We start from the raw sequence: 15,628 nt of genomic DNA, 5'->3' as shown, positions 1-15,628 counted from the left end.
ATTCCAATTATTGTTCAGTACTTCATCTTAACTTTCCGCAACAACGCTTTTATTAAAATGTATGGCGTGAAGAAAATCATAGAGATGAAAGATCTGTGGCCATTTTTTTTTTCTCGAATATGAACAGGTAAATTCTTTGTTTTGAGGCTTTTTCTATAATTAATGGATTCAAAATGTTTACTTTTTTTGGGGTTTTTTTCCGCAATCTGCCGCAAAATTTCACTAACTTTTTTTTTTGGTTCAAGCCTGAGTGTTGAACTCACGTCACTTGACATAACTTTTATTTTCGAGGTGGACCGTGCAAAGTCGGGCGACGCAGCTAGTACTTCATTAAAAATAATACTCTAAAATATAATGAACAATTTTTTTTCTGTTTAATAAATTACAAATTTATGTGTAATTTCTCAAGCAAAAAATTTCGTCATTTAAAATTATTACAGTAAAACTCCTCTAATGCGGATACTAACGGGACATTTTTTTTTTGTCTGCAATAGAGGGGTGTCCGCAGGACAGGGGTTTAATAATGTTATTTGCCTAGGAATCGGGGAATTAAGTATTGTCCGCATAAGAGGGGTACCCGCATTTATGGGGTGTGCGCTTGGGGGGGGGGGGTAATGAAATATATGGACCGTCACGGACAGGACAAAGGGTTGACTTTCTCATGGAATGGCCCTTTTACTGTTGTATGGATCCCTATTCGGTGTTTAGGAATGGTAACAAATAGGACTGCAGTGACCCTTTCCAAGGGAAAATTTTTAATGTTTTATTTTTTAACAAGAATTATAATTTCGTGTTATTTCTCAGACAAGGTTGAACCCCTGAAAATGGCCATGGTTTTGTGTGCAAGGACGGATCTAGAACTTTTTCAAGGAGGGGGCGGTTAAAAAATCATAACATAATTCGTACGTATCTGACGTACACATTTGGGGGAGGGGGGGGGGGATAATATATCACTTTTATTAAAAACAACTTAAGCCTAGAGACTTATCCAAGGATTTTTTTCTGACGTATTTCTTTCTTTTTTTCATTGAAAGAGGCATCTTGAAATTGGGTTTTAGAATTTCAATTTTGAAATAATTTCAGGGAAATGTTTCAAAACCCCCTTTTCCTAACATCATAGAAGATCGTCTAAAATTGCAGTTTTTTGGAACCTCGGTTTTGAAAAATTACCTGAGGAAAGTCACTGATTTTATACCTTCAACTAACACTACCTGAGATGTCTACAGTCACGTGTTTAAGACTTCAATTTTTCAAAATATCCTGGGGGAAGACCTCCAAACTTCTCTTCCTAACATCACCAAACATCGTTTGAAAATACTTCTTTGGAACTTCCATTTCAAAACGTTTCCGAGAGGGAGAGGCGACCCCCATTCCATTCTTGAACGTCACCAAGATGGCCTGTACTTGACTTTAATTCAGAAAAATTGCCTGTGATGGGTCCTTCAAGGGAGGGACGATCGCCCCTCCCTTGTATCCCTCCTTGCTTGTGTATCACGAGTCATTTCCCTCTTGCTCCCAAACAAGAGACCCAACAATTGTTAAATAGTTGGCCGACTGATGGAAATGATTGCTTTCGTGGAAACTAGCAGAGGGGAAAACTAAAGCAAATTATTGTAAAATTGCATTCATGTATTTTTGACTTTAGAAGAACACCGACTTTCACTGAGAATTGGGCCTTTTTTGTTCGTTTCTTAAGGGTTAATTGTATTCAGAGTGCTCATGCGAACGCAAAGAGAACACGCACCCAAAGACTAGTTTCTACTTCTTTATCTCTTCATTTGTATCTGATGGACATCGATTTATTAATTTCGGCAGTTGCTCATACTTCGGTCACGATTTCACAAATTTTGACCCATGAGCATTAATTTATTTTTACATTAACCAATATTCGAGTCACTATTTCAAAAATTTTGATGTATTGACCGATGAGCATTAATTAATTTTTACAAAACCGATATTCGAATCACTCTATATGCATAGTGAACAATGAGCAAATTAATTTTTACATTAACCACTACTCTGGTCACTATTTCATAAATTTTGGTTTATTGACTAATGAGCATTAATTAATTTTTACATTAACTAACCTTCGTATCACTATTTCAAAAGTTTTGATTGTGATTATTAATAAATTTTCGTACTTGCAGCACCAGTACACTGGATGTTGTGAACAGTTACAATGGCTTAAAACTAATAATTTAAGAATTGTTTCTAGTGCATGTTAAGTATGTACTGTGTACCAAAGTTGTTTCGATTCCTGTTGCAAGAATAATTTACCTTTCCATCAGTTACAGATACCACACATAATTGAAAAGAAAAAAAAAAGAAGAAAACTTTTTAATTCAAAAAAATATAAAAAAGTGCTCCAATAAAATGCGATCTGAATGTGCTCCGTAAAAAAGAAAGTGTACTGAAATATGCTCTTAATATGTTACGAATGTGGCCGGCCATGGATAATTTTTTTGCCAAACTTGAGAACACATTTGAGAACAGATTGAGGAGACAAGTTCAAGCATAACTGCGAAATCGTCACTTTTTTTTTAAAGTTCAGATATAATTTCAACAGCTTTCTTTAACTACCAGTCAATCGAATCTTTCACTAACTTACGGTGCTTACTAAGAGTTTTGTCACGATTATCCACCGTCGGCTGGTGTCACGAAAGCCGTCAAAAAGAATGGCCTTCCATTCTAGTCTTCTCATATTTTTTCAACTCTCGATAACTCGAAGTACCAAGAAACTTTCGGGTAATCGGTATAGTTCGAGATATCCGAAGTTCTTTTCCCATCAACCTTCAAGAATAAATTTTTATTTTCGTTTTTAGAAATAGTGCATCATTGATATACTATAACACTTATAATAACTTAGGATAAAATGAATTCTTCTTACTAAATAAAAGTGTCTTTAATAATTTTTATTAAGACACACTTGGGAAAAGGAAGTTATTTTTGACGGCCTACATTCTTTTTATTGCTTCTTAAAAAGTCATTAAGTATAGGAACACAATTTGACCTATCCACGTTTTTTGGAATTTTGCTGGTACTCCAGTAAAAAATTTACAAAATCTTATACTTACTGATCGGTTGAGATGGGCAGTGGCCCATGGCAGATGATTTTTTTTGGGGGGGGGGGAGCCCCCCCCCAGAGTCATTGTTTTTTTTTCACATAAATGCAAATTCTAATACAGTAGTTTATGTATATAAAAAGGCTGTTTTGATCAAAAAAAGACCCTTCAGAATGTATTTTTCATCAAAAATTCCCCTTCAGAAGGTTTTTGATGAAAAAAAAAAAAACCTCTTTGGAAGGTATTTTTGATTTTAAAACCCAGAAGGTATTTTTGATCGAAAAGCCCCTTCCAGAAGGTATTTTTCTCGCTGATTCTTCATTATTATCTTCAGCAGAATTTGCACAAGCAAACTCTTCACGGATAACTCGCGCAATCGCTTCGTAGAACAAGGATTATATTTCTCGCATCATTATAAAATTCTTTAATTTCCGCCGAATCGACATCAACAAAGATTTCAAAATGATCCCATTCGTCGGTCGCTTTCACTTCGGTTTCATTGCTGTTTAAAAACCACAAATCTTAAAGCAATTTTTTACAACTGTTAATATCCTAGGCCCAAATTCTTTTCTCTTCACTTCAGCCCGCAGTCTTTTTGGTCCTAAAAGCACGATTATTTGTGTCATCCGTTAAATAAAGGATTTTTTTTTCAGTTTTTCCGAAATTCTAAGTCTTTCAAAGATTAGTCAGCTGCTACTCAATGAATTTTAGGTCGTCAGCCTCGGCAAAAAGTAGCCCAATCGGCTATTTTTCCTGCAATTTTGCAACAGTATGCGCATTAAGGAGCACTAAGCTGTAAGTTAACTATCCCTCTCACAATAGTTAATAAGCAAAGAAATGTGCTAAAGAAAAATATATTTTTTTCTTTTTCGGCAGTATTTTTATGCATAAAACCAAACAGAAACATTGATAAAAACATCGATTTAAAATGAGTACATTCGAGATATCGAGGCATCTTTGCATTTAAAGCATTAAACTGTTTTGGGATCGAGTAAAAATTTCAAGATAAAGGAATATTCGAGTTTTAAGGATTCGAGTTATCGAGAGTCGATATTATTGTATGTGGCATTCCCTATTCGAACACTGGTCATTCCCCCTCGGGGGTTGACGGCAAAAGGTACAGGTCCGGTAATCAAAGAAGAATTACAAAAAAGTGGTCTACACAGTGCTCTGAAAGAAGGGACTTGTATAAATGTTCACAAAATGTACTCAAATGATTTCTAAAAGTGTTAAACGTGAGCTGAACAAAAAAAGGGTTCTCAGAAGTGTTTTGAAAACTTCAAATAAGTGTTGTAAAAAAGGGGACAAGTGTTCGTATTTGAAAAGTGTTGTGAGATTTGCAGTAGAAGAAAACTGAAGAATTTTTTGCTTTGAATACTTTTGTGCGGAAAAATAATTTGGGTGAGACAGTTTTTAACATCAGAAACGGATCATTATGTTAAGAGTTGTTTGTTGCACGAATGAATAAACAACAAACATGGCGTCTTACTTTTTACTTTTATAATAATTAGTAACAAATTTTTTCACGTAAACAAACTAAGCTGTTTTATAGACGGGGTGCAGGAGGAAAGTGAGTGTGCAAAATGTGAGGACACCATTCTGTCAATGAATTTTAGTTGAAAAAAGTTCATAGATTAACAATATGGATGTTATCGGTCTCATTTTATTGGTCTTTTTTTTTTCAACCCCCCTCCTCTTATTGACAATGGAAATCGATGGAGTACATACAAAGAAGTCGTAGTGAAATGTTTGGCTGTTTTTTTAACTAAATTTTAAAAAAAATTTAAAAATAATAATAATAATAATATATATATATATATATATATATATATATATATATATATATATATATATATATATATATATATATATATATATATATATATATATATATGTAATTAAAAATATACAGGAGAAAAATGCGAATTGAAATAGAATATGTGCTAGGAAGACAAACAATTACTCATTTTTGTCTAGGAAATCATTATTGATTCACTGGGGGGCTCCGTCCACTGCTCGTTCAGCCCGCCAACCCCCCGTTCGCCACTTACGGTGGCTCATTTCCACCTGCGTTAAGTGATGATTTTAATGTAATTTACTTCATAATGTCCGGCCCCTTAAAATTTAGAAGGGTGAGACAGAGTGGACTAGCTTCTTCTGAATGTCCTGCGTCCAACGATATCCGTATTGACCTGGTAGACATTGCCAGTCAGGAGGAGATAAGGTTTCAGACACACAGACAGACGCGCACAGAAATTAATAGTATAGGTTTACACAATGAAATACAAAATGATTCCGCCTTTTTGCAGCTATTGATTAGTCCACTGATTAAAGTGCTATTTTTATTTAAAGTGCCTTCAATCCATTGATTAAGTACAAGCCATCGTTTGACAATTTACCGTACATCATAATGTTCTGGCAAAGACGGCTGAATCCTTTGCCGTGGTCGTAAGTATATAAAGCTTTTCATAGATCAAATAAACAGAAATCAATGGGTAGCAATTTTGTTTGACGAGCATTGCTCTAAATAAGTCTTGACTCTGCAGCTCCTAACAAATGTGAATAGCATCTGTCGTGTTTGTCACTTTCATTAAATTAAAGTCAAAACCTATATTTTGAGAGTTTATATTGGCATTCATCAGCAGTTAATTTTTTACTTGAAAAATATCACTTTGTGATATTTTGGTTTTTTTTATTCGTCCGTATTAATTCTTGATTTCTTGTATTGATTATGACTATTTAAGTCTCCTAGGCTGCATTATACGATGTCATCAGCGTTGATACATATGTATTCATCTTGGCTATGTATTATACTGAAAAGAGCTAGTAAATATTGGTGGCTTCGACGGTTCTTGTACAGAATTACTTTCTGGGGTGATTTAGTTGCTGAATCCTGGGGTCTGGGTGATTCCCAATATTTTCCCAGCGTTACGTGCTATGAGTGGTTGCGACTATTAGCAGATTTGGCAGTGAAAGTTGCAACACTGAGCCCTTTGTACAAATAGCTCTAAAATCCATGGGAAACCTTAACTTAATGAACAATTAAAACAGTTTGAAAGTGCTTGCATATGTCTGTTTTTTTTTTTCAAGGAAAAAAACTAACTGCTAATGAACTCCGATATAAACTGATTTTTCAAAACATTGGTTTTGGCTTTAATTAAATGAAAGTCCTAAGCACGTCAGCTGCTTTGCATTCGCATTTGTTAGGACTGCATGCCAACATTTATACGGAGAAATACTCGTCAATCAAAGTTGCAACCTCTTGATTTCTGTTTATTTGACAATAAAATACTTAATGGTGACTTGCGACCGCGGCAAAGGACTAAGCCGCCTTTGCTAGAGTTATTAATTCAACCTTGTAAATGTACGTCAAATTGTCGCACAATGGCTAGTACTTTATCAATAACTTGTAGGCACTTTAAATAGTAACCAATGGCTTGCAGTTGTAAAAAGTTGGGATAATTTTGTATCTCATTGTGAAATCTATACTAATAATTTCTGTGCGCGTCTGTCTGAGTGCGCCTGTAACCTTATGTCCTCCAGGCTGGCAATGTCTATCAGGTCAATACTGATACCGTTAGATGCAGGGCATCCAGGAGAAGCCATTTCGCCCTGCTTCACCCCTCTAAATCTTAAGGGGCCTGATTTATAGGGGTTACATTAGAACAAACATTAGAATCATCAATTGCATTCACTGCAGGCGCCACTGAGCCACCTCAAGTGGCAAACGAGAGGTTGGCGAGCGGAACGAGCAGTGGCCGGAGCCTCTTAGTTTATCAATAATGATTGCCTAGATAAAAATGAGTTATTGCCTGTCTTCCTTCTACATATTCTATTTCAATTCGTAATTTTCTCTTCTATAATTGTAATTAGTAGTTGCAATATTTTTGAAGATTATTATTACCGTAAAACCTGTAAAGTTGACCACCCTTTTAAGTTGACCACCTGTCTAAGTTGAACGCTATTTTCAGCCACAGAATTTGATCTATGTCACACAATTCAACCTCTATAAGTTGACCATCTGTTTAAGTTAACCACTAAAGTAGGGCAATGCAAGTGGTCAACTTACACAGGTTTCATTGTATTATTTTTCAAATATTTAGTTAAAAACAGCCCACCATCAGAAGTAACTATAAATTATGAGTGAAGTAGTCAATAAAATGGCTTTTTTGTGTGCACTCCATCGATTTTTATTTTATTTTTATTTTTTGCGAATAAAGGGAGGGGGGATTGAAAAAAAAATTGGACTAATAATGAGACCGGCAACATCCATATTGTTAATCTATGAGCTTTTCCCAACTAAAATCCTTTGACAAAATGCGATCCTCGTATTTTGCACACTAACTACCCTCCAGCGCCTGGTCTATTACTGATTGACATGAAATGACAATTAAGAGGCAGCTGAAAATTCTTGTATTAATGATTGACACGGAGCAAAAACCGTAGTAAAAATTAAACTTTTTGCTAAAAAATTATGAAATGAACAATAAAAGTTTTTTTTTGTGCTAAAAAACAGCTCAGTCTTTTGAGTTGTAAGGACAAAGCAACATGCCGTCTTCATTTATGCTTTTCCGCATAAAGCAACAAGTATCGAAGTTCAAAATGATCTATTAAAAGAGTCTGAGGAATTGGCGTAAACTGGAAATTAGGAGAGATAACTGAAAATTCTCTTGCATTAATTATTAAACTGATCAAATTCCGTAGAAAAAGTTAAACGTTTGTGCTAAAAAATTATTAAATGAATAATCTTTTCGTTGAAAAACGGCTCAGTCTTTTGAGTTGCGTATGAGGGTAAAGCAACATGCCGTCTTCATTTATAGATTTCTGCATACAAGTTTCTAAATTAAATTTATCTATTTATAGAGTCTGAGGAATTGACATAAGCTGACAATTCGGAAATAACTGAAATTTTTTGCATTAATGATTGACATTGACACAGGGCAAAAGCTGTATGCTTTTTATGCTTAAAAAGGAATCAGTCTTGAGTTGTGTATGAATGCAAAGTTGGCATATAGTCTTCATTTATGATTTTCCACGTACAGCAACTTGTTTCTAAATTAAAGTTATCTGATAAAATAGTTTGAGAAATTGATGTAAGCTGACGATTAGGAGATAACTGAAATTGCTTGCATTAATGATTGAAATAGTAAACACCGTAGTAAAAATTATTTTTTTGTACAAGAAAATTAAGAAATGAACGAAAAATAGTTTTTACGTTAAAAACGGATCATCTTTTAAATAATGCATGAGGAAAAAGCAACATGTCGTCGTCATTTATACATACATAGAGCAACAAGTTTCTAAATTAAAATTATCTAATAAAAGAGTGAGGAATTGATGTCAGCTGATAGTAAGAAGATAACTGAAAACTCTTCTATTAATAATCAGAGCGAAAACCGCAGTAAAACTAAAACTTTTGTGCAAAAAAAGATAAAAATTAAACGATAATTAGTTTTTATTTGAAATGGCTCATTGAAAAACGGTTAATGAAAATGACTCGTTCTCGAATGAGTTGTGTATGAGGCAAGAGTAACCTACCGTTTTTATTCACGCTTTGCCACATACGGGAGCAAGTTTCTAGATTAAAATTATCTATTAAAAGAGCATGAAGAATTGAAGTAAGCTCACAAATAGGAGATCGTTGAAAATCCTAAAGTTATTACTTGAAATTTCACTAATGTATGAAAAGACCATAGTTTAAAGGGTAAGAACTGAAAAAGGATTACTTTCTAAAAAACTCGCAATTATAGTAGTTTTAGGACTAAAATGATCTTACCCGTTAAGGCACTTTTAATATACTTTTTATGCACACAGTATTATCGCAATAGTAATGTGAATGTGATTTAGCATTTTGCCCATAACATTTTCAGTGATACTTTTTCACATCCCTTAGTTGAAGAAGTTTGAAAATTTTAAAACGACAAATTGATATCGGCTAAAAAAAATGATTAAATTAAATAAATTATTCAAGTTAAAAAAATGACTTAAGAAAATTAAGATTATCATTATATTTTTTAAAATAATCAACCGAAATAATAAAGAATGGCAAACCGATTCTGTGGAGCTTAAATTTGATTTTGAATTATCAAACACTTAATCATTTAGGTACAATTTTAGCTCCAAAGGTTTTTTTTTTTAACTTTTTCTATTTTTATTTTTTTAGGATACAAGCTCACACATGTGCTGTATGAGTTAATAAAACTTTGAAATATGGATAAATCCTTTGCATCGAGAGCTATCAATATAAATGAGGTACAAATTTGCAAAGAGAAATTGCACTCTCACACGTGTTTCGAAGCTAAGAGAAACTTCTTCAGCATAAGAAATTGGAACTAAGTTGTAAAAACAAAATGGCCTGCTTCAATAAAACACGTAGCGTTGTTTTCATGTACTTGAAGGAGAGTTCTTCATAACTTCAAAACACGTGTCTGCGTCAAAAATCTCAATATATTGTGTAATTAATGGACCCCCCTCCCCCCCCCCCCCAAAAAAAAAGAAGGCTTTAAAATATCAATAAACGTAGGTATAAATAAAAGCAAAATTGTGGTTACTCTTAATTGTATGTATTTATGTTAAATATTTTTTTAATTATTAAAAGCTCAATGTCAGTAACTTAAGAGATACAACTATTGTTTCCAAGAAAATATTATGGCAATTCGCGTATATCTTTTCGTCAAATAACGTTTCTTTTAAATCAATGAATATAATTATTATAACAAAAAAACCTGTAGAAAACTAATAAAATTAAATCACAGAAATTATCACTTTTAGCTCTATTTATTTGATTTTCTTCAGGTGCAACTAATTACAGTTCTAAATCAGTTACATTTTCGGAATAGCTCTTAATTTGGTATTTGTATTAAACAAACACTTTGCTCTACCGTTTAATGTCATTTTAATTAATTATTCAATTAATTCGTGAATTTAAAACTTCAGTTAATTAAATATTTTAGTCCTTAACTTATTTTAGTAGTTAGTAATAAAAATACTATTAGATGTTCAGAAATCATGAACTGAATCCATTGTTTAAAGATTCATATTTTAGATATTTCCTTAGTTTTCAATTATCATTTTGATTTGCAAGCAAAGGAATTTGTTGATAAGAAACAACAACAATCTGAAATAATCTAAACTTTTAAATATTTCAATTAAAATTTATGGCAAGTTTATCATTTGTACAAGTTGACTATTACAAATAATAAATAAACAATAAGGAAAATGATCTTACATTCCGACGAATTGTCAATTGTCCTTCGTCCGAAGACAACAGTCACTTCAGGAAATGTCCGGTAAAGCAGTTCGAAACATTTTTCACGTTTTCAAGCAGATGTCCACACATAGTTTTTTGTTGCACTTGAAAGCTTGACACATTTTCAAAATGCTGAAGATCATGTCGATCGTAATTTTTCTTGAAGCTGAATGCATTAATTTACATTCAGTTCTTCATCATTTAAAAAAATAGAGAAAGGGGAGGGGGGACGGGGAGTGGCGAAACACTGCTTAAATGTGCTGTTTTATATGGATGAGAAATCATATACAACAATATATTTTAACTGTGTTTTCACGTATTAATGTAAAATTAATAAGCTGTACCTGAAGGCAAGTTGAATTTTGTGTACGTCTTAAACTTAATTACAATTAGCTTAACGATTGAGAAAATTTACCTTTGAGCACGATACTATACAGAACGATCAGATTGATTATTTTATTTATTTGTTTGGCAACAAGCCTGTATTTTCATAAAATTGAAGAGAAGTTAAATTTTGTATATAGGTTTTAAGATTATTGACAATTAGCTTAACGATTAAGAAAATTTACTTTGCGTATGCTATGCAGCATGATCAGATTTATTTCTTGATTTATTCATGTTTGGGAAACTGATGCATTTTTATAAAATTTGGAAAGCTGAAATATGTCATGCCTGTAGTCATACCTTTCAAACAATGAATAGACCAGGATTACGATTTAAACAATTGTTTGATATTGTTCCTTCCACTGCGAACCTGAAACCACAAAAGCTCTGTGCAAAACATTAATACGCCATTTGCACTTAATTCTTGTAATGTAAAGCGGAGAAAGTAACATTGTGTCAAAAAAATGTTTGAATCAAAATTTTGATGGATTTAGTTGTCACTAGTTTCAGCACATTAGCCTTGTTTACTTAATTGTTTAATATGTTGTCTTATTTAAGCAAAAACTTTAATGGAAATATGAAAATATATTACATTCAACCTATTGGGATTTTAACTATGAAAGAATGAATTTAAAGAACAAATAATTGTTGAGCATATTTTAGTAATTAAGGCTAGTAGAGTGCCGGCTTGATTTAAAAATAAACTGTAAATATGGCTTCTAACTCGTAAAGTAAATATATTTGCAATACTTTATTTTCTGTTATAGGTGTTAATCGAAAGAAATATAGCTCAGAAAAATTCATTTAAACAAAGTTCTGAAAAAAATTTGAATTTAAAAGTTGAAACTTCCTTTTTTAAAATTGAAAGTTTAAATTGACAGAGTTTAATGAATTAGCATTTGAAGTAAAATTCTTGTAAATATAGCCTCAAACTATTCTACGTATATTTTTGCGTGTACGTTACATGGACAAAAAGTATTTTAAAACATAGTTTAAAGCTAAGAAAAACTTTTTCAGTTAGCAAGGATGTCATCTAATGTATCTAGTACAAAATAATCAAATATACTATTAGCGATTTCCCATTATTAAAAACATGACTTCCATTTTAAAGTTCTACAAACTTCAATCCATTCCTACTGTGTTTGTTTCATATTAAAGGGAACTCAATTTTTCAATTCGAAATGGATTTTGCTAACTGTAACTCATTCTCTTTGCTTTCGCGTGACAAGAGTAACATATAATTTTGATTATGGACAGAAGATAACGTACATACTTGCATCACAAAAAACTCATATTTTACGTCAAAATCATCTAGATTAATCGGTTTATAAATCACTATCTAATTACAAAAGAAAACAAATTCTGGTATCACTGAAGGTATATTTGAAAGTTCACAAGGTTAAATGCTTCATTTAGAAGTCTTTCATGGATATCATTGATCCATAATATTTGAATCGGATTCACCTCAGTTAATCGTTCTCGTGTCACTATGGTGAAATCATGAAGAAAAAAATCTCGTATCACTGACGATGTATTTGAAAGTTCACAAGGTTAAGTGCTTCATTTAGAAGACTTTCATGGATATCATTGACTCACAATATTTGAATCAGATTCAACTCAGTTAATCGTTCTCGTATCACTGTATCATATCATTAAAAAAAAAAAATTCTCGTATCACTGACGGTGTATTTGAAAGTTCACTAGGTCAAGTGCTTCATTTAGAAAAGTCTCTCGTGGGTATCATTGATCCACAATTTTTGAATCAGATTCAACTCGGTTAATCGATTCTTGCCACCTATGAACGAGAGGGCTTGGTGTGGAATTCATTTCGGGTCCTGGACCTCTGACAGAATAAGCAAGCAAAGAAGAAGCTTGGGATGACCAACAGGTGTTCATAAAAGGTCCGAACGCATTCATTCTTTGAGGCATGCTTGCGCTTTGCAGAGGCAGAGACACTGTCCATTGCAGAGCACGACGCGCGTTCGAAGCCTGTTGAAAGTAGGCTTGCGGGCTCTCCTTGGGGCTTTCTTCAGGGGTAAAAGAGCCCATGCGAGGGCTGTCACATGGCGAACTTCCAGCTGGTGGATCCGGTGCTAGTAGGCTCTCCATGTCAAACTGTCGCTTCTGTCTCTCCAACTTGTGTGGCTGGAGCATCTTCTGGTGAATCTTGTGAGCATCCACTTGGTGAAGAAGTTTGTGTGGGTCCACTAAGGCGGAAGACGCTTCGAGGGGCGTTGGTCGCGGTGGAGGGGTGGTCGCAGGACTGTCATCATCGTCTGGAACAGACAAACCCATGTGCTTCCTCACTTTCCTTTGTGCTTTGCGTCGTCTGAAATCCCCTTTCTTGAAATCCTCTATGTTTGCAGGATGGATTGCCCAGTAATGTCCTTTACCATTGGCACTTCTCCCCGCTTTGATGAAACAATCGTTCAGGGAAAGGTTGTGACGAATGCTGTTCCTCCACCCTGGTCCCCTGTTTCGAAAATACGGATACTGGTCCAGTATGTACTGATATATATCTGACAATACCATCTTCTTCTCTGGGATTGAAAGTATCGCCATGGCGATGAGACCAATATAGCTGTGCTGGGGCTTGGGCTCTTCGGCTGCGAACCTCGCGGCTCTGGGATCGAACCGAACAAAGGGGTTGGCGAACGCCCCGTATTGTTCCGGGAATGCCCCCGCAGTGGCGAGCCCGTACGGGATCCCAAAGGGATGGAAACGCAATCTTCCATAATCGTAAATTTGCAAGCGCTGGTACTCTGCCAGGGCTGCTGCTTGGTTGACAGCAACCGAGGGGGCAGATGCCCCGTGCAGGGGCCCAAAAGGGCTTGGCTCGGCCAGGACGTTTTTAAGCGCGGCGAACGACGGATCGCTTCGGCACATCATGGGCTCGCAGAGAGTGCTTCCCGATTTTTTGCTCTTCCACGAAGAAGGAACAGCCGGATGAAGCGGGGAATCTGCAGCTCCGCCTCTCTCGTCCCTGATTGGTCGAAGCCGTTTCTCTCTCGTTGGCTATTTGGGTCGATTCTCGACGTCGCTTGTCCAATCGTGGAGGGCAGATTATTCATCTGAATCGTTGGTCTAAATTAACGTGTCATTAGATCTCTTCAGCCAATTTTTGGGACGTCCTACGATTATATACCGTTTAGAAAAGTTCCTGGCAACACGCAACTTGCTTATTTTTTCTCCCTTTTTTCCCCCTATTTACTTCTGACTTCTCCCATTTCTAGCGACGTCTGCGGGTTTCATGTTTTATGAGTTCAGGTTAAGAATATCTTCTAAGTAAAAGTTTAATACAGCATGCGGCTTCCGGCAAGTATTTAAATTTGCAAATTTGTTTAATCAAAAATGTCACAATAAGTTACGTCAAGTTTCTCGTTGAAATTCCTTCTGTTTTATAAGAGAGCGACATACGAAAGAACATAAAAGAGCAAGGGCGCCCATATGGGGGGAAATGGGGGCTGAAGCTCCCCCCCCCCATTTGAAATTAGAACTTCCTTGCTTTTAGTACTTTTATTTTGCAAAAATGTAAAATTATTTCTTCTCCAGCAGTTAATGAATAAGTTATTAAAAATGTCAAATTTTAATAACTCTAATCTGTACTGAAATTGGTTTCTATGGGGAACATATCCTGCTAAACCATGGGGGAAAATATCTGAGCCCCCTTATAATTTTGCATATGGGCGCCCTTATAAAAGAGTTAATGTGTAAAAGTAAAATAACTGCAGGGGCTTATTATACTTTTATAGTTCACAACTGCAGGGGCCTTTTAAACTTTTATAGTTCACGTGATTATTTCTTCCCCAATTGTGCTCACCAATAAAGTTTTGGAAGGATTTCATACCTTGTAAAAATTACTTAACTATTTTAAATTGGTTCTAACTTCACTAAAGGGGGAAATTATTATTGACGAAACTATAAAAAATCAGCCGCGCGGTATCAATGAAATTATTTTCTTGCGTTTCAGAAACTCAAACGTAAGTGAAAAAAATCTGATAATCCATGAAAATTGATTTTTTTTTTTTTTTAAACAGAAAAGTTTACCATTGAAATAAATTCTTCACGCAGAGGAATTTTACCTTGCCTTTTAAACAAATACTTTTTAATGCATCAAAGGATTCATAAAACACATGATACTAAGTGCGTGTGATTTCTTTTTAATTGCATGAAAATTTGTTATAATGTTTTGAATAACTGCTTTGGTGCTAATTATTATGGCACTGTGAATTTCAAAGTTAGCAATTTTTTTTTTAATTAATTCAACTTACGTAACAATTCAGAAAATTGTAAAACTAAATATGTAAATAACACAAGCATTAAATTGTTAATATTTTTATGCTCAAAAGCAAAAAAAATCTACTGAATAAAAAAATTCTAAAACTTCACAGCTTGGGCACCGTTCTGGGATCTCACGGGTTTCTACAAGTTTCCTGTGAAAAACTAGTATATTTTCCCAGAGATTCCTGAATCATTCCAACTTTCATGGCTACGAACTTCTCACTGTTTTTAAAAATATTTCAGCTACAACTGCGAGGATATAATCAGCATCTGTATGATTTTTTTTTCCACTCCTGCTCTATTACGGATCTTCCAGATTGTCTGAATCAAACAAGAGCGAAATACAGTCACTGCTTACTGTAGCTTTATTAAAATTGCAGGCAAAAAAGCTTTTCGGTATTAGCTTGCAATGCTGCCTTAGCTTCGGGCATCTTAACTTTCAAGCTTTCTTGTGGAATCAGGAATGGGCCAAGTTTAAACTATTGTTGTAGCTTCATAAAAATTGCAGGCAAATAAGCTGTTTAGTAATATCTTGCAATTGTGCATTAGCTTCGGTCTATTTTTGCCTTAGAAACTTTTCTGTGGAATCAGGAACAGGTCAAGAAACTACTTTAAACGTATCTAAGTTTTATTAGCCTGAAATTAAGTTAGC

The 15,628-nt window shown here is 34.4% G+C and overlaps 1 protein-coding gene across 1 annotated transcript; it reads right to left on the bottom strand.

The window, feature by feature from the left end:
* Positions 1-12,435: 12,435 nt before the first annotated feature.
* Positions 12,436-13,584, bottom strand: LOC129227977 (forkhead box protein G1-like). The gene has a single exon (XM_054862602.1). It carries the CDS (start codon positions 13,582-13,584, stop codon positions 12,436-12,438), a length of 1,149 nt encoding a protein of 382 aa, XP_054718577.1.
* Between the last annotated feature and the right edge of the window lie 2,044 nt (positions 13,585-15,628).

This window comes from Uloborus diversus, chromosome 8, assembly GCF_026930045.1.
Source record: "Uloborus diversus isolate 005 chromosome 8, Udiv.v.3.1, whole genome shotgun sequence".
Lineage (NCBI taxonomy): Eukaryota > Metazoa > Arthropoda > Arachnida > Araneae > Uloboridae > Uloborus > Uloborus diversus.
This window is presented reverse-complemented; position numbering and strand designations above follow the sequence as displayed.